The 18,497-nt window shown below is 37.8% G+C and overlaps 1 protein-coding gene across 1 annotated transcript; it reads left to right on the top strand.

Moving 5' to 3' along the window:
• The first annotated feature begins 75 nt into the window (after positions 1 to 75).
• LOC145498233 (ubiquitin-like modifier-activating enzyme 1) lies at positions 76 to 17,750 on the top strand. The gene is made up of 35 exons (XM_081478129.1): positions 76 to 341; positions 448 to 515; positions 2,307 to 2,392; positions 2,966 to 3,048; positions 3,950 to 4,084; positions 4,472 to 4,578; positions 5,137 to 5,227; positions 5,354 to 5,437; positions 5,693 to 5,741; positions 5,911 to 6,008; positions 6,358 to 6,450; positions 6,894 to 6,947; positions 7,443 to 7,505; positions 7,944 to 8,054; positions 8,608 to 8,709; positions 8,809 to 8,889; positions 9,173 to 9,328; positions 9,579 to 9,675; positions 10,059 to 10,127; positions 10,216 to 10,298; positions 10,511 to 10,624; positions 11,111 to 11,175; positions 11,764 to 11,812; positions 12,392 to 12,538; positions 12,785 to 12,859; positions 13,229 to 13,292; positions 13,532 to 13,603; positions 14,094 to 14,150; positions 14,290 to 14,381; positions 14,879 to 14,971; positions 15,321 to 15,407; positions 15,504 to 15,608; positions 15,709 to 15,810; positions 16,408 to 16,508; positions 17,391 to 17,750. Exons 1-35 carry the CDS (start codon positions 225 to 227, stop codon positions 17,524 to 17,526), a joined length of 3,186 nt encoding a protein of 1,061 aa, XP_081334255.1. The 5' UTR covers positions 76 to 224; the 3' UTR covers positions 17,527 to 17,750.
• Positions 17,751 to 18,497: the final 747 nt, after the last annotated feature.

Below are 18,497 nucleotides of genomic sequence, written 5' to 3'. Positions count from 1 at the left end.
TTGGAAGCAGCGTGGTTACCCAGCTTTATAAGGCCTGGCCACTCAATAGTCTCTCTCTTTCGACCTCACTAGGCGAGTCACGTTGGAAAACGTCAGTTTCCAGACGAAGTTCTCCGGTTTCTCTCAGCTGAACCTTTTGTGGGGCTTTTACGAAAGCAACTGCACATCATCAGGAAAGAATAGAATAAAGCAAACACCACCTTATAGTTTGATGAGTGCAGTAGATGTCATCATATCCTGATCAGGAGACGGTCGCAGCGCCTCCAGCGAAAAGACGGAAAACTTCTAACTCGGACGGTGTTACGAATTCTTTGTCCCAAGAAAATCATTCAGCAGAAAAGGTAAGAAAGAAGTTTATTTAACTTTGAGAGTTTATTCTTAAACATTTGCAGTTATCTGTTAGTGATAGTTTTTTTGGAATCGTTTGCCTGTTCTCAATATATGCAGGCCTCTATGTCGGACGGAAGTATGGACAATCAAATGCAGATAGACGAAGGACTTTATTCTCGGCAACTGTAAGTTAAGTTTTTACGTAAACAGTGGTGTGTTTAAAGAATTTATATATGGTGAATAAGGCGTGAAGATGATTGCAGCATCGCGAGCTTTGTACTTTCTCTTGTAGTTTCGTACTGAAGATCGAACCTGTGATTCGTGTCAAGTGCATTGAGTTAATTAGTCAGCACTTTCATTTTCAGTGCCAAGCGGTTTTGGTGTTTTGTCCATAATTATACCAAGATCTGAGAATTATGAATGTGCACTCTCCTTCTTACCCGTGCCTGGCTGACAGACATTTTTAGTCAGGATTTAACAGAAAATTCACAAACTGCACTTTTTTCTGCATTGGTTACATGCACCAATTCATCTAGTAAGCAAACAGTCAGAGTTCTCCCAGAAGTTTGTAGTAGACTAAAATAATTTGTTGTTGGCAGCACTAAGCACTCTAAAGCCCCAGCCAAGTGATTGCAACATTTCAGTGTAACATATCGCAACATTGTTGTGTGCAACATGTTGCACGCATTTGACCACCCTGTTGCGACAGGGCAGGTGTGTTTTGCAGGTTGCAGATTGCAGATTGAAAAATCAACTTTTAAGTCCGAGTGAGTCTACCTAGCACTTTGGTTAGCCTGAATAGCACTCCAGCTAGCCTAAATTAGCTTAGGTTGCTTGCAGTTAGCCATTATACTGGGGTTTATTCGACTTCAACTCAAATAAACAAGTCATTTCAACCTGCAACCTGCAACCTGCAAAATATACATGCCACCTGTGACATATTTCAACATGATGGGTGTTGTTGGTTCAAGTTTCAAAATGGTCCAATTTTACATGCAACATTTGTGGATGTTGCATGTTGTTGCACCTGTTTAGCCAGGTTAGTGTAACAGTGTTTCACCAGGGCATGCACACTAGTTTGATTGGTAACACCCAACATGTTGCAACATGTTGGAACAGGGTGGCCAAATGCGTGCAACATGTCATCCCCAACAATATTGCATTATGTTGCAATTGTTTGGCCAGGCTTGCAAATACTGGGCCATAAATGTTTCAATATTTTTCATTGAAAAATTGCAATCATTAATTTGGCTGGGGTGTAACTTACAAGCTGAAAAGAGGGACAGCCCCATCCACTGGCTCTTATCAGAATACACATGTTATGTAATGCCAAAAGCATCATTTCCCAAGGGTCAATACCATAACCACTGCATATCTTAAAATTTTAATTACCATAATAGGAAAGACTCAACATCACAGTAAAGAAGCTTGAAGACCTCAAGGGAGATCACCGAACATTCTTTTGTAAAAACTAACTTCCAAGTTATTGCACAAATACATGTAGGGAAATAGGTGGGAGGGATGGGAAAGGGACAAAGAAAATAGGGTGAGTTATGTGTTGCTTGAAAGAGCAAATGACAGTGTAATTTAGGTTCTTTCAAAAAAAACAATGATAATAATAATAATAATGATAATAATAATGATAATAATAATCACATCTATAACAATCGTGATTGGTTCTCCATGCTCCTGTTTGTCACTTAATTGGCACGCGATCACTTGGATGTCCGATTACAGGTATCCAAGTACAACCTTTTTGTACATGTAATTGGATACCCACATGATTCGCACTTCAATTATGTGCACTGTAATGGTTGACTTCAAAGTTTCTTACAGTTTTTTGAATTCATGGAAAGCACTGCTGACTTTTTCCTCAAAAGAAGTTCCCCAAAGACGTTTTTAATTTCAAAATTTCTTATAAATACAATTGATTGGCTGTTTATGTTAACCACTAACATTTAGTATTTCCTTTTCAGATATGTTCTTGGTCATGAAGCCATGAAAAAAATGGCACTCTCCAATGTACTCATCTCAGGATTGAAAGGACTCGGAGTAGAAATTGGTGAAACATGCTTCTTGTTTCTTGTTTTTACTTTGGAAAATTTTTGAATGTATCCTATTTCATGTAAGGAAAAACTTGGAAAATATTGTGTTTAACATAGTTGGGTTTAATATCTAAAAGAGAAATGTTGTAAGCCATTTTAGCAAAGTTATGGGAGTGTTACTGAAATAGCACAATGCGAAAGTCAAAACTTGATCTAGTATCAGTAACTAGTACACACTATCAATTAGCAGATCTCTCAGAATTCCTCTTTGAGTTCTCAGTACTAGTCAAGGCCACCTGTCTTTTGTATGTACATGTATAATAAATTATGTCGGACAAGTTTCATGTTTATACAATGTAGCCACATGTAGAAATATATTATCTTCAAAAGTTTGTAAACAGAATTGTTACGACAGGTTGTATTGTACACATGTAAATTGCTGGTAATTATCCTGCAAATGGCCGTATTCTCCCAGAGGAGAGCCAGGACTAATGATGATGATCCTGCAAATTGCTGCTTTATGTAGAACCTGAGGTTAAAGGTTTAAATGTAATCTTAAAACTCACAAAGAAAGTATCATTCATCTGCAGCTAAAAATGTTGTACTGGGTGGCGTAAAGTCAGTAACCCTTCATGATTCAGGAAATGTGGAAATGTCAGACTTGTCCTCTCAGGTAAATATTAAACTTATCTGCAACAATTAATTGATTTATACAAATGAATGTGCTGGTTTCAAGGGTTTAAAGGACTGTGCTGACACACCATTTTATAACTAGTGGTTTCTTTTTATAACAATTGTTCAGTGATTCTTAATTTTTACCAGAATACCAGTTGGGTTTTCAGGCTGTAAGCACACATACTTAGGATGTAAAAGCAATGAACTCATAAAATCTTAATGTCAGTGTTTCTCAAAATGTCCTCGGGTAATACATGCAATATCCCTGTTCTGAAGGATTAAAGACTCTTTGAAACTATAGGAATCCCCCTCTCCACAAAAATACACATTACTTTAATCACAGCAATCATTCTTAATAAAGAATGACCAGGAGGTAACTAAAGAACGTGGTCCAATAAACTAGTGCCAGGTCCCTCTTGGGAAATCAGGTTAAATGTCCAGCCCTTATTTTGTAGTATTCTGCTCTGCAAACAGTAAGGTGGCTCCAAACAGTTTCCAGCACTTAGATTTTTATAGGTCATTTTAACTACTCTTAATCACTTGATGCTACAATCATGGTATCAAAAAACTGCCCAATCATTGGTGAACACGTTGCTATCATTTTTGTGAGACAATAGGTTACCATAGCAACAGTATGACCTGCTAAAAACACCCTTAATTACAGCTTTAAGGGTTTATAATTCAAAAACAGCTGGCACGGTGAAATTTTTTTTTTTATGTTATCAAATTTTGATAAGCTTAAAGGATCCAACTTTTTGCAAAGTGTGAAGAAATTCTGTACGTAGAGTTCAGAGCCAACTTTAAGGTTTAAGACATTCAAATCAGATAATTTTCCCGTTTAAATTCAAGTGTTTATAAGTTTCAAAGATTGACAAGTGCTATTAATCTGGTTATTGCAGTTCTTTCTTCAAGGTGAGGACATTGGAAAGAATAGGGCAGAGGTTTCCTTGAGCAGAATATCAGAACTCAACAGTTATGTTAATATGTCTGTTCATACCGGGCAGCTTACAGAAGAATTTTTAGGACAATTTCAGGTTGGTTTGAGGCAAACAGTAATAATTATTCCCTATTGGTTGGTTGATTCCAAACTTCAGGTCCCTGCTAACCAGAACTGTTCTAACCTCTGAAATTGTAAGTCCTTTTCTTTGAGGTGTTGTTTAACAAAGTCTGGGTACCAGCAACCTACCTTGCAGTTACATGTCATTGTATTACTGTTGTTCTAATGAAGATGACACAAAACATACATAGTGTACCATACTGTGAAATGAACACATGCCACCTATGGCATGAGGTTGACTTGCACTGCACAAGCTGTGATGTTTTCACCTGCACCCTCTTGACTTCACACTGATGAATTTCCCAAGGTTGAAATTGATGTTGTAGTTCACACATAAGATAAGTGTCTGGATTTTCATTTTCAGGTTGTAGTGCTTACCCAGTCTAGTCTAGAGGAACAAATTTGGGCAGGTGACTTTTGCCATGCAAGAGGAATTAAGTTTATTATTGCCGACACAAGAGGATTGTTTGGGTTAGTTCGATTTTGACCCACAATTAAATGCATTTCTTGTCAGAGCATAATGACAGAGAAAGGTTTTCACTCAATGCCAGTGCATGACAATTTAATTGATTCAGGACAACTTTTATAATTACAATGATGTTATAATCACTTTTTGTTTAATTTACTGCATTAATTACTTATGGAAGCTAGATATTTTGATGTGGTAAGTTATGTCATACTCCTTAATATATTTGTACTGTGCTGAAAATAAGATAACATAACAGTCTGTTTTGAAAGCTACATTCAGAGCTTCATGCTAAGTTACATATAGGTACATGATCTTTTCTACATGTGGCTCTGTTATCAATGTTAAGTCCCAATTTGAAAATTTAAAGTTATTGTGCAATCCAGGAAGTATTGCTCATGACATATTATTAAAATGGCAAGTCACAGGGGAGCCATTCATGTGTCAGGGACACCTTGTGTAATGCAGTGAGCGGGCCAGTGAGTATTGCACAAGAGTGCATAGGATAGTGTAGATTTGTAACTAAATACTACAAAGTTTTATTTTAATTTTTTGGCTTTCAGTCAAATATTTTGTGATTTTGGTGAGAGTTTCACAGTTGTGGATACAAATGGAGAACAGCCTATCAGCAACATGATTTCCTCTGTCACTAAGGTACATAACATGTCAAACTGTTAGTAACTTTGTCACTTTTTAGTGTGGAGTGCAGGTTTAGTATTCTGTGTTACATTTGGCTTGTAAGGAAGTGATGAATATACAGTCATGTGATAATATTTTTAGGATGCAGATGGCGTTGTGACTTGTCTGGATGAACAAAGGCATGGCTATGAATCTGGTGACTTTGTCACATTCTCAGAAGTACAGGTACTAATAAAACAACTGCCTCCCTCTTCTTTCTTCCATCCTCCCTCCCTCCCTCCCTCTTTCCTTTCATCCATCCTTCCTTTTGTCTTTCTGTCTCTCCATTGGTCCTTCCTCACTCTTGTTCCTTCTTCCCTCTCTTCCTTCCTGCTTCCTGATTTGTTGGTGATTCATGAATAGATCCTGATTAGGAGTATATTGAGTAAACCTTAATGTGATATTTCACACAAACCTATGCTTGTTTTTCTTTACTTGTAGGGAATGACAGAATTAAATCAATGTGAACCACGAAAAATAAAAGTTTTAGGTAAATTACATTTTGACTATCTAATACTAAACATAATTTTTGCATCCATTACTTAACATTGCAGAATTTTATGACAACTATAATAATTATTCTTGTATTGGGTTATGAACATTATAGTTGCAATATGACACGTCTAGTGAATTGATGTACATGTATTCTTCCATGGCAGGTCCTTATACCTTCAGTATTGGTGATACGAGTGGGTTTACAGATTATCTTCGTGGTGGTATTGCCACTCAAGTTAAAATGCCCAAAATAGTCAAATTTGTAAGTACATGAATATTAATATACTGGTAATTAATTTTGTTTGTTTTCCTTTTCACTGCATTCCTTTCCCAGGTTTAACTCAAGGAATTGCCTTTTATGGTCCAACAATGGGAACATCTTTGTCTCAGGCCAGAACCATCCACACTGGCCATTGATCAACCTTAAAAAAACACTATCATTATTATAACTTACAAGATGACAAGATGACAACAGGTTTTATTCAAGACTATGAAAATAAAATACAAGAAAAGCTATGTAATTTTTTTTTCTTTTTATTGGATGGTTTGAAACTTTACACTTAAAAAGTGCTATGAATTAATTTTTGGGGGTATTTTCTTGTCTCTGTTAGAAATCATTTAGTGAGTCTCTCATGGCACCAGAGTTTGTACTGACAGACTTTGCAAAAATGGAACGACCTGGACAGCTTCACCTGGGATATATAGTAAGTTGCATGTAACTACTGTCACATGCTTACCCTAATCATAATGCTCTGATGTCCACGTAACGACTTGGACAGCCTCACCTGGGATATATTTAACCATTATTCCACAAGAGCGCTTTTGCATGTGTGAGATAGTAGATTGCCAACGAGGTGCATAGCTCCAACAAGCACAAGCAGAACAATGGTTTTTAAAACGTCCCAAAATTATAGAAAACTAGACTGAAATAAAACTAAAAAGAGTACAATGGCTCATAACCCATGATGGCTAAGCCAATGAAAACCCTTGAATTGCATTATCCAATGATCCAGCTTTTAATAAAGTAAGTTATATGTAATTACTGTCACATGTTACCCTAAACCCAGTGCTTTGGTGTCCACCTAACAATGTGGTTAAGGACAGTAATACTAACACTTTTTAACCAAATGTCTGTTTATTCAATTAGGCACTGCATAAATATGAGAAAGAACATGGAGCTCTGCCAAGACCAAGAAATGAGGTATGTTGCAATGGTGAAAAGTTTGGTGCAAAAATCCAACACTTGTATGGAAACTACATTGTAATGTTTGATTAATGTTTCAGCAAAGTTTGGAGACCTTGTTGTTAGTTTCAGGTGTCAGGTCAATTAACTTCCTTCCAAACATGACAGTCACTATGTTTTTATTAACTTTTTAGGAGTTTAACAGAAATCATTACTAGTGAAGGGTAAAGTCTGCTTTTGAGGCCACATGATACAGAATCCAGTACACTAACCATTAGGCCACAATCTGCTCCTTGCAATTAATACATTTACAAACGTTTCACAGCTTACCTCACAATCCCACTTTAATAAAGAGATCCCTGCCTTTAACTACCCCCTCACTACAACCTGCTCTTCTGCAGTTGCTTTCAAACTCTCTCATTGCTTTTCTATTTTGAAAGGCCATGATAATTTCCAAGTTTGCTGTCACTGAAAAGCAACAATTTACCAGGCTGTGTCTTTTCATTTCCAAAGGAAGATGCCAAGAAGTTTATAGCACTAGCCAAGAAGATTAATGCGGAAAAGATATGCTTGCAGGTGAGCAAAGTTGAATATTTCCAACTACAATACATTAAATGCTGTGTGAGCAGGTCATGTGGTTTTTGTTAAGCTGGTTGTTAAATATCAGATACAATGTTTCCAGTATTTTTGCTGGTACAATATATAAGGGTGAAATAATTAGAACACTGGAACGGTATCTTCAACCAAATTATACTTCAGCATAATAGTTATTCACTGTCTTAAAATTTTAGTGTTAGCCTCAGTAAAAAGTAAGTCTTAGTTTACATTAAATCTGTCTGTGACAATGACAAAGGATCTCCTTATGTAAGGTGTCATCTTTGGCTAATGGGAGGTGTCCATTGATGGAGGTTTGACCCTAGTTGCCTTCTACCCTCACACTTGATGTGAAAGTATATATTAGATAATTGTAATTAGTATTCCTGTAAATAAAAGTGACTGCATTCTTGTTTATAGGTAGATGAAGTTGATGAGAGCCTGTTGATGCAGCTAGCATATAATGCTAGAGGTGACATTTGTCCCATGCAGGGAGTTATTGGAGGAATTACTGCCCAGGAAGTCATGAAGGTATGGCCTTATGTACTACCCAAGCATGGAAAGGATTATGTACATGTATGTATGTAGTCATGAAGGTATGTTCCATTGTATAGGTTATGATGGCACTGTGTTACAGCACCCGCCATCTTGGTTCAGAGTATTGAAAGGTCTGTGAGGACCTAAGGAGTTGATGGCACTGCCTGTTATTGTGTGGTTCCAGAAAATATCCATACCTCCCCCATGAAAGTGGTTTTTTTAAGACCCCCTCCTCACCCCCCACCCCTCTGGAAATTCTATTAAGCTTCATACATCCCTTTATTTTTTTGTCCTTACAGCCCTCTCCACCCCCAGGAAATTCCAATCCCTTCTGTGGGAGGAGTATGGACATTTTCTGAAACTGCACATTGTAACATTTCCTTTGACCCCAAAGAAATTGTATAAAATGTATAGTGTTACAGCTCGTTGTTCCATTAAAATGTATTATGATTTGTTACCTACATTGCATTGTTGCGAGCTGAACACTTATGAAGTTTTGTGAGGATTTTGTGAACTACTTCAACTTGCTTGCTTTTAATGCTTTTAGGCATGCAGTGGAAAGTTCAACCCCATCTTTCAGCTTCTTTACTTTGACAGTCTGGAATGCTTACCTGAAGAAGGAGACATATCTGAAGCCTTATGCCAACCTGTATGTTAATTGCCACTTGTTAAAATTTCAAAATATACTGTGATTTTCAATGGAATATACTTTGATTACTTTGTCACACTATTTTGTTGTGTTTTTCAGACTGGATCAAGATACGATGCACAAGTTGCAGTCTTTGGAAGTGAATTCCAAAAGAAACTGTCAGAACAGAAGTACTTTATTGTAAGTGGACTCAAAGCATCATTCTGGATCTTCCATTTTGCACAAAGTTTACTCAAAGGGAACACCATGTTTGGGTTCAATTTTGCCAACTGGTGGTTATAATGAGGAGGTCATGAGACGGCATTGCATCAACTGAAGTTCTAAGAGAAAGGCTGCTCACTGCATAATCAACTTCTTTCAAATGGATAGCTTGGTGCACTGTTACTTTTTACATTGTTACTGCATGGATCTGTGTTTAAAACCTTTATTAATGACTTTTGCTTTCCTCTTTTCCTCTGGTAAGGTTGGTGCTGGTGCCATTGGATGTGAACATCTTAAAAACTTTGCCATGATGGGAATAGGTTGCAGTGTTGCAGGTCAAGTGTTTGTCACAGATATGGACACCATCGAAAAATCAAACCTGAATAGACAGTTCCTGTTCAGACCAGGAGATGTGCAGGTTATAGTCATGTCATACAATCTACTCTGTCTTAACTTTTCATTTCTAACTGTGTGTGGTGTTTTGTTTCATCCAATGTATTGGAGGACAGCAATTGGTTATCTATCATGTGGAATGTTCTTTACATTCAAAAGTATTACACAGATTCTGTGTTTTGCTGACATATAGGTTTTGTGAGTTTCATTTTTTGCTTGGCATGCAATTATCAAACCCCTTCAAAGTCGTCAAAATACTTGTTTTATTCTTGTAGCAAATGAAATCAGAAGTTGCAGCAAGAGCAGTGAAAGTCATGAATCCTGAGATCAATATTACAGCTCACCAGAACAGAGTTGGACCAGAAACAGAAAGTATCCTTTACAACACTACCAAAACAATTTAGTTTATTGTTATTTTATTTTTGTTGTGTTGGCATTTTAGGTTTGTTATCTTGCCGTTTTATATGATTACTCATTTTTTATATAACTGAGAAAATTACGAAAACGTACGTTAATTTGCGCTGCAGTGCAAATGAAAAATTAGCGATAAATTGGCCTGTTCTCAGCCAATCACAATGAAGTAATTTTCTCAGTCATATTACAAGCTGGGTGTCGTGTGACTTCAACTCCTTAGATGGTATAGTGCCTGTTTGATTATGGTGATTAGTATCATTATTTTTTTCATTGTTATTAGACGTGTAACTTTTTCAAGCCAACTCTTACTAAAGGAAAGTAATGATTCTTTAACTGGTAAGAAATATACAATGATGATTTCTTTGAAGCTCTTCATGGTGTGACGAACGCGTTGGATAACATTGATGCTAGTAAGTGTTCTAGCTCTCATTTGTCTGAAGTAGGAAATGTTGCGACTGCTTGGTTAGGTTTCGATTTAACGTTTTTCTCCCTGTTCAGGAATGTACATGGACAGGAGGTGTGTATATTATCACAAACCACTCTTGGAATCAGGAACCTTGGGAACAAAAGGAAATGTCCAGGTATTATGTTCAAACTGTAACTGGCATATTGCGACTTGTTACTCAACTGAGGCAAAAGTCTAACTTGCTTCCTTTGTTCGGTTTATTTTTGCTCGTATCATACATTGTGTGTAGTATTATAGTGTATGCTTGTGAAAGCCAAGTCGTCCCATGGCGCGGCATGGACTGATCATGACGAAGTGAGAGCTAATCGATGGTGTGTGTTTCTTCAGGTTGTGCTGCCTTTCCTGACAGAATCTTACAGCTCCTCGCAGGATCCACCAGAAAAATCCATTCCTATTTGTACTCTGAAGAATTTCCCCAATGCCATTGAACATACTTTACAGGTAGAAAAGAAATCTTGACCAGCCGTATAAAAGGCATTCGTCTAGAATAACGAATAATAATTCATCAAGTTTAAACAAAGGAAACCATAACCGTGACGGTGTTTAGATATCTGATATTAATAAGCACCCATTTTTACGATTTTGTTTTTCTGTTTTCTCTTTAGTTTTAGCTTCGATTGAGAAGATATATTTTAAACACTTAAGACATTCTATGACGACAATACCAAACACCGTAAAGTTCGTCAAAAATACTCCTCTACGCATCGTATTTTCAACTGACTTCTCGGTGTTTGGAAATGTGGTCAAACACGATCTTTCGTGTCTGATATATACTACTTCAAGTTTAACTCGGACTCCATCGAAATTGTTCAAAACTTGTTCGACACTGTTCACGAAATTAGAATTCGTAGTTTTTGAATTTTTATCCGTAGCATTTCATAACAATTTGTGGTATTTTAATGCAATAATGTGATTTATCATGTATAGTGGGCAAGAGATGCGTTTGAAGGTCTCTTCACTATTCCTGTGGAGAATGTTAACCAATTTCTCAGGTCAGTTGTGGTTGAACTTGGCCAGCAGCATCTGATTTGTGATTTCATGATACGTTAAAACTGTGGATCATGTTACATACAGATTTTGGGCCGCATATGACGGCATTTTAACAAATTAAACAACGTTCAATTTTGGCGAAGTACATGTACACTGTACATGCAGTTACATAACCTCGACTTTAGAGTGTAGATCCCAACGGCTGCAAGAGTATAACATTTTACCACGAGTTTTCTTCCCGCAAATAATAAGAAAATACAACATTCACTGTATTACCTAACCCTAACCTAACCCTTGGCTGTAGTGGTCACCCTGCCTAATAAAAAATTTTGTGTATGTAAATATTTTAGTTAGGCGAAGTTCAATAAAATAAAATAATAGTTGTGCCGTTTTGTGGGTAGAGGAGCACTGTGCTTGTCAACTTTACGAGGAACGTTTTTGTTGTTTTAATTTCGCCAAAACGTATTTGTTGTGCTTTTAAACTGACGACGGTTAACACATGTTTTACGTCATAATGACTGATGCACGCAGGCACAGTGATCTTTAACTAAATCTCCAAACTGATAATTATTGTTTTGTGTATTATGTAGCGACCCAAAGTTTGGTGAAAGGACAGACAAGCTCCCTGGGATGCAAGCGGTAAGTTTTCTTCGTTAATTGTCTTACAGAAGACAAAGGGATAAAATCCGGCACTAAACAGGACGAAGCAAGATATCAAAGTGTTCACGGACTTAAGTACTGAGGTCCAAACTTGCCTCAATCAGTACCATACCTCCCCACCCCCCACCCCACCCCCCACCAAGTGATAGAGCAAATGAACGAAGCCAGTTCAAATTGGCTCTGATAAATCAATAGGAACTGAGTAAAAGGCTTTCAGTAACCATGAAAGCGTCAGATATAAAGTTCATACAGCCAGAGGAGAAGACACTTAGTCGCTAGCCGAATAATAGATACTTCCATAGGTTTTGCTGATATTAAAGAAAACTTTTGACTGTGAACACACGCGAACTTACTGAACTAGATCGATTAATCATGAAGGAAAATACAAGACAGACCTTAAAACTGTATGAACTGTTGGTCGCACTCAAATACGAAGGAGAGTTAGGATTTAGGGTTAACATGAAAGTTGAAGAAAGCTGTCAATATGCAAATGGCAACTCTTGTTCTCGTTTAGCGTAGGATTTGAACTCATATATTTTCCCATTTATTGTTGCACAGGCTGAAATTTACGAGAGCATAAAGAAATGTCTTGTTGACGAGAGGCCGCGTGAGTTTGCTGACTGTGTGAGCTGGGCCAGAGTACAGTTCCAAGAAAACTACCACAACACAATCAAACAACTGCTGTATAACTTTCCTCCTGACCAGGTTTGGTTTTATCGTCTTCACTTGAACTTTACTTGAACTTTAAGGAGCTGCATTACGTTAACTACCTTTGAATAGAGCAAAATCTTGTAACCAAAGAGGTAATATTACGTCAAAAATGAAACAAGAATGGTTAATATTTGGTAAGATTGAGACAAATTTCCTTCCGTGACGTGGCGTTTTATGAACTTTAAAGTTGTAACCACTTTACAAACCGTTATGATGTGTTTCGTTTGGATTTCCTTGCAGGTGACCAGCTCAGGGCAGCCATTTTGGTCTGGTCCTAAGCGTTGTCCTCATCCTCTGGAGTTTGATCCTTGTGAGGTTAGCTTTTGGGAGGTTTTTAAGTTTGCATCCATCACCTCTCCTATGTTCCTTCTCCTTTTACTACACCCATCTACCCACTAAACAAGTGCGATTGTCACGTAAGGGTACCTGTGTCACGCAGTGACTCGTTTGGCCAGTTCCAAGCTCTTAACTTGTGAGCTAGAGGAGGTTATAGCGGCAGGCGTCGCCGCAAATAAAGTAACAAACTCTCTCTTCCCTCTCAAGGAAGTATAAGCTTGTCTTTGCTGTTTTATGAGAATAGTTTTTTTTTTTATTTTCAATTTTTTACAAAAATCTAGAACGGTAATCTCTGAAAACTCCGTGTGTATCACTGTTATTTTACAATGAACTGGTTTCATCTTTTAGCATACTCACATGGACTATATTGTTGCTGCTGCCAACTTGAGAGCATACATGTTTGGAATAAAAGGTAAATTTTTGATTGACGCTTTCTCGGTTTTTTGTTACGTAGGTATTTCACTTCGTAATAACCAATCAGAACCCTTCTTGAGCTGAATGACAGCATTTGCCAAGGCTGTCTGACTCTTCTAATAATAATATCAATTATTTTTGTTTATTTTTGACTATAAGCTGCAAGCGAACAGTGCGTTTTTCCTTCACTTGTCAGTGACTTACATTTTTTAAGTGGGTGCTTTTCTTCTCTCATAGGTTCAAGAGACCACAAGCTCATTCTTGATAGTTTGAAAACTGTCAAGGTGGCAACGTTTAAACCCAGATCAGGTTGGTTGTTAGTTTGTACTGGGTTCATTTTGTAGGGTCTCCTTCAGTCAGTTTAAACTATTCCCATATGTTGTTGTCGTTTTTGTTCGTGCCTATGTGCCAGATCTCCATAGTTTCAACGCACGCAACGCAAGATACTGTGAAGATATTAATTCAATAGAAAAGATACTTAAACGAGGCATGAACCTTAAATTTGTTCTCGAATCACTCGGCAAATTGAAGGCAACAGAAGCTGCACGAACGATGAGTTTAAAAAGAAAACTGAGAGAGATCTTGGCTATTTGATTTTGACACTTCTAGGAAGGAGATATATGCCAAAGGCCGTCTAAGTTTACTCTGATTTTGTGTGACATCTGTTAAGGCAAAAACGAAAGAACTACGGTGACATGACAGAACGTTTCGTTTCTGTTCATGTGTGTGTTTGTGGGTGTGTGTGTGTGTTTATCTTTGTGTTTATCTTCTTTGTGTTTACCTTCCATTTTATTTGAAGGCGTGAAAATTTCTGTCACCGACGAAGAGGCAGCCCAAGAAAGCTCAGGAAATATTGGTTAGTCACTCTGTTTAAAATAAGAGGACCAACAATGTCTTTCTCAAATTCAACATTCGTACTTGATGTAAAGTTTTCTTTCAAGCGTTGTCGTAGTTTTGCAGAGGTTGTTATCGCCTCACATGTTACCTATTTGCAGATGAAGAAGACCTTGAAAAGACGAAAGCCGCTGTTCTGGCAGCAAAAGAGCGCACGCCAAACTTCAAGATGCTGCCAGTTGAATTTGAAAAGGTTTGATACATTCGTTCTTTTAATTCTTTTTGTTTTCTATACTGACTGACGTCTTATGATTTGTCTGACTGATTTCCATAAACCTTGGTAATTTAGCCGGAGCGGCAGTCAACATTCGAGTGTCCCATGAACAGAGAAGCAGTCACATCAACATCTGCTCCTAACTTTACAACTTAGTCTTCAGTTCATGCGTACATTTAGAAATCTGCGACCTGATCATGTTTCTGACTTTCTTCAGTCTTAGAACTAGTGTGGCTTTTAAAATTCTCGTCGAAAAATTTCCCCGAGTCACGAATCTTACCCTCTTCACGTCAGCTTGTCACCATCAGAACTGACTACAGTCCCTCCCCCACCCCTCACCCTTTCCCGATCCCTGTTGATTGGCTCCTAATGTTAACTGCTTGTGATAACGGGAGTTCGTAAATACTATTTCTGGAGACGTTAAGTAAATTATTAACGCTTGTTAACTGTCCGTGTTACTGTGCTTTTGTTTGTAGGATGATGACACGAATTTCCATATGGACTTCATAGTAGCAGCCTCCAACTTAAGAGCGGCGAACTATGACATTCCACCGGCTGATCGACACAAGGTAATCCATCTTACTTGTAATATCTTTTGGGGCAGAACACTGCACTTGACAACCAGCTAAACTTGTAACAGGCCTAGCATCAACTGGAGTGACAAGTAATCAACTTGTAATTAGCCTCCACCGGTTTACTGCAGTTTGCAAAAGTGTATGTGCTCATCAACTTACGATGTAATTGCCGTCCTGTTGGCGAATTCCTCGGGAAATGCCTGTATATGTTTATCTAAATCATTGTTGATTATAATTCAGAATTTGGAGGTAAAAAAAAGATCAGATGCGTGGAAACATTTCAGGTCAAATAATTAAGAAAGAGAGTTTACTTGTGATAATTTATTTCCTTTTCGCTTGATAGAGTAAATTGATTGCTGGAAAGATTATCCCTGCCATCGCTACCACAACCGCCCTCGTAAGCGGTCTGGTGGCACTTGAGTTGTACAAGGTAAGCTTTTGACTTCATCCATCTTTTGATATGTACCCCTGCTCGCGCAGATTTCAACAGCAATTTTTATGCTGATTTCATTTGTGGATATTTCAGATCGTTCAAGGAAATAAGAAACTGGAGACCTTCAAGAACGGGTTTATAAATCTTGCCTTGCCGTTCTTCGGATTTTCTGAACCGATCCCCGCACCGAAAAACAAGGTAACTTTACTGAGTACAAGCGGACAAAACGTGTCTCAATTGAGTTAATGCTGTTAGTTTTGAGTTGTCAGGCGATAACTATCTCCATTTCGTCGTTTAGTATTACGACAAGGAGTTTACGCTTTGGGATCGGTTTGAAGTCAACGGTCTGAAAGACGATGGCAGCGAGATGACTATGCAGGACCTTTTTGATTACTTCCAGGTAACTTAGAAAATCGCTTTGTAAAGGGTGGCGCTTAATTTTAGGTTCGAGTTGTTTTAACAGGAACTGCCAAGGAAAAAGGTAGAGAGGTTATCTGTCTCCAAGGAGAAGTTGTGCCATGATATATGAAGTCTTTTTTGCTAAGGATGAAGCAACCTTCGAAGCCCAAAAAACTTGAAAATGATAGTTTAGCAACGATGAAGCGTGTGGCACGCATTTTCCCGCGACTGCGAGTGGCACGCGCGATGAAGCACACGGCATGCGTTTTCCCGCGCTATTCCCGCGGTTGCAAGTGGCACACGTGTTTGTCAACCTGATAATTACGGTAGAAGTAAAAAATAAAGAAAACATAACAGTCCAACAGAATTTACTCAAAAACAACCAGTCGTGGGGACAGCCATTTGGAAAAAGGCTCTGTATGTTCTCTCTTGACCTTGGAATCATGTTAATGATAATCCTGGACACAAGCTCTGAAATGTAAATGCTCAAGAAGACTGTGAGATATGGTGGAAAGCTTCGTTTGCTTTACATTTCCGACCTTGTAACGAGAAACGTTAGGTATCAGGACAAATATTTTTTTTTCTTTTCTTTGTCTAGAATGAGCACGAGCTTAAAGTAACTATGCTTTCCCAAGGAGTTTGTATGTTGTACTCATTCTTCATGCCTCCTGCGAAGATGAAGGAAAGACTTGCCACACAGTATGTGATGTTTGTTGTCTTGTTCCTCCATTCACTCTTCACCGATATACATTAAGCACGCTAACCAATTTACTGCGCGAGAAAAAGAAAATCTCACTGATATTGTTATTTTCAATCGCTGGATTTTTTATCTTTTGCTCGAAGGTGTGCCCTGTAAGTAACTTGATAGTAAATACAGTAAAAACCCGGATGTAAGAACCTAGTGGTTTAAGAAACTGCTGGCAGATATTTGGCATTTTAATACCCAAAAATATAAGAACATGTTGAACCAAGCAAGATCAAGCAGGTTCTTATATGTGGGTTACAGTTAAATTCTGATAAACATTTTAATCAAGGAATGTGAGTGAGATTTGTAAATTTATTTTGCAAGAAAATACATGTACATAATATCGTTGTGAGCAAATACTGTATATTTCAGGATCAAGCCCAAGTTTATTTATTATTTGGCTATGAACAACTTTATCTCCTTCACAGAAATTGAAAACATAACTAAGAACTTGCCTAGTCTAAATTGCCAATAACTACCCCAAAATACAAGAACCTATTTTGCCAAACTTCAAAATATGTAGGTTCTTTACACGCGGGTTTTTACTAGAGAACATATTTTGTGTCTGTGTGTGTGTTTTTTTTTTGTTTGTTTGTTTGTTTTTTGCCTCTAATAAAGAGCAACTGCACAGTCACTCTCCCCAGCCCCTACCCCCGTCAGAAAAATTTCAGACTTAAACTGGATTCAAATCCAGTCCCTTTGTCGGTTCATATACACTCGATCAATTCTAGTTTTTATCACCCCCATGAAACGGTTGATTTTGCCTTGATTGTTAAGTTTAGGCGGTTTCTAACTTGTTTTTTTCTTTTCTCTCTTCACTCGTTTCCCCTCAACAGGGTTTCTTTGGCTGTGGAAAAGGTTTCCAAGAAAAAAATTAAACCTTACGTCAAAGCCCTGGTCCTCGAGCTTTGTTGCAATGATAAAGAGGATGAGGATGTCGAAGTCCCGTATGTGCGCTACCGTTTCCGGTAGACTTTACATAAAGTGCCGTATGCGGCTACCAGTCCCACGCGCACCTACAAATGCCAAAAAGAAAGGAAAAGTTACTATTTAGTTAGAACAATAACGCATCTGACTGGGGCATATAAAGTCCCTGTGGTACCAGTGTATTTAGTTTAGTTCTGTTTTTTGCTACTTATTATCTCCTGTGTGAAAGCACCTTTGAATTAATAAAGAAAACCACGTCAGTAGAAAAAGTGTGTGTTTCTTCCCACCTAAACTCTATTCCATTCAAATTTACAATCGAAGGTTTTCCGCCGTCTGCGGCATATTTTCTTCAGTTCTTCTCTTAGCATTTCTTTCGCTTCCGACTGTGTAAGAAAAACATGGAAGGTTGAGACGCAAGGCAGAGCATTCCTTTTCACTCCGTGTTGGCGTTGCGTGACATTAACAGTAGGCGTTTCGTGATTCAAAGACAGTCCGCACTCGTCACAGTAAGCTTCCGCCACTCAATCTGTCGCACAACTTGGAGGACTTCTTACAGAGTACAGCCTTGTAGTCAAAGTTCAAGTGATTTTTACTCTCTCGATTTGTTTTACTTAGAAATTTAATTGTTTCTTTTTTAATGTATCTTTCTATTTAAGCAGTTCCTTCGAAACACATTTTGGATAAAAACTAGCGATAAAAAACGACGTTTCGGTCTCGCTGAGATCATAGTGACTAAATTTTGCATATATGAGTAAAATTAAGACAATTTGAAAAGCGATAAAATATGTAACTACGCACTAAGCGTTACAAAATATAAGTGATAAAAACTTTAAAATACGTAAAGCTAGGTAAGACAATAGGACTATGTTAAACAAAAAATGATACAATAAATATAACTCGGACTGTGCTATAAAAATGACTGCGCGGATGGAGTCATACTGCCTGTCCTAAGTTTGCCTTAGGACTTTTATAAGAACTTAGGATTACAGCCAGATCAAATTCATCCTCGGAGACTA

Source organism: Orbicella franksi, chromosome 9, assembly GCF_964199315.1.
Source record: "Orbicella franksi chromosome 9, jaOrbFran1.1, whole genome shotgun sequence".
Lineage (NCBI taxonomy): Eukaryota > Metazoa > Cnidaria > Anthozoa > Scleractinia > Merulinidae > Orbicella > Orbicella franksi.
The sequence above is the reverse complement of the archived record's forward strand: the minus strand, read 5'-3'. Positions and strand labels throughout refer to the sequence as shown.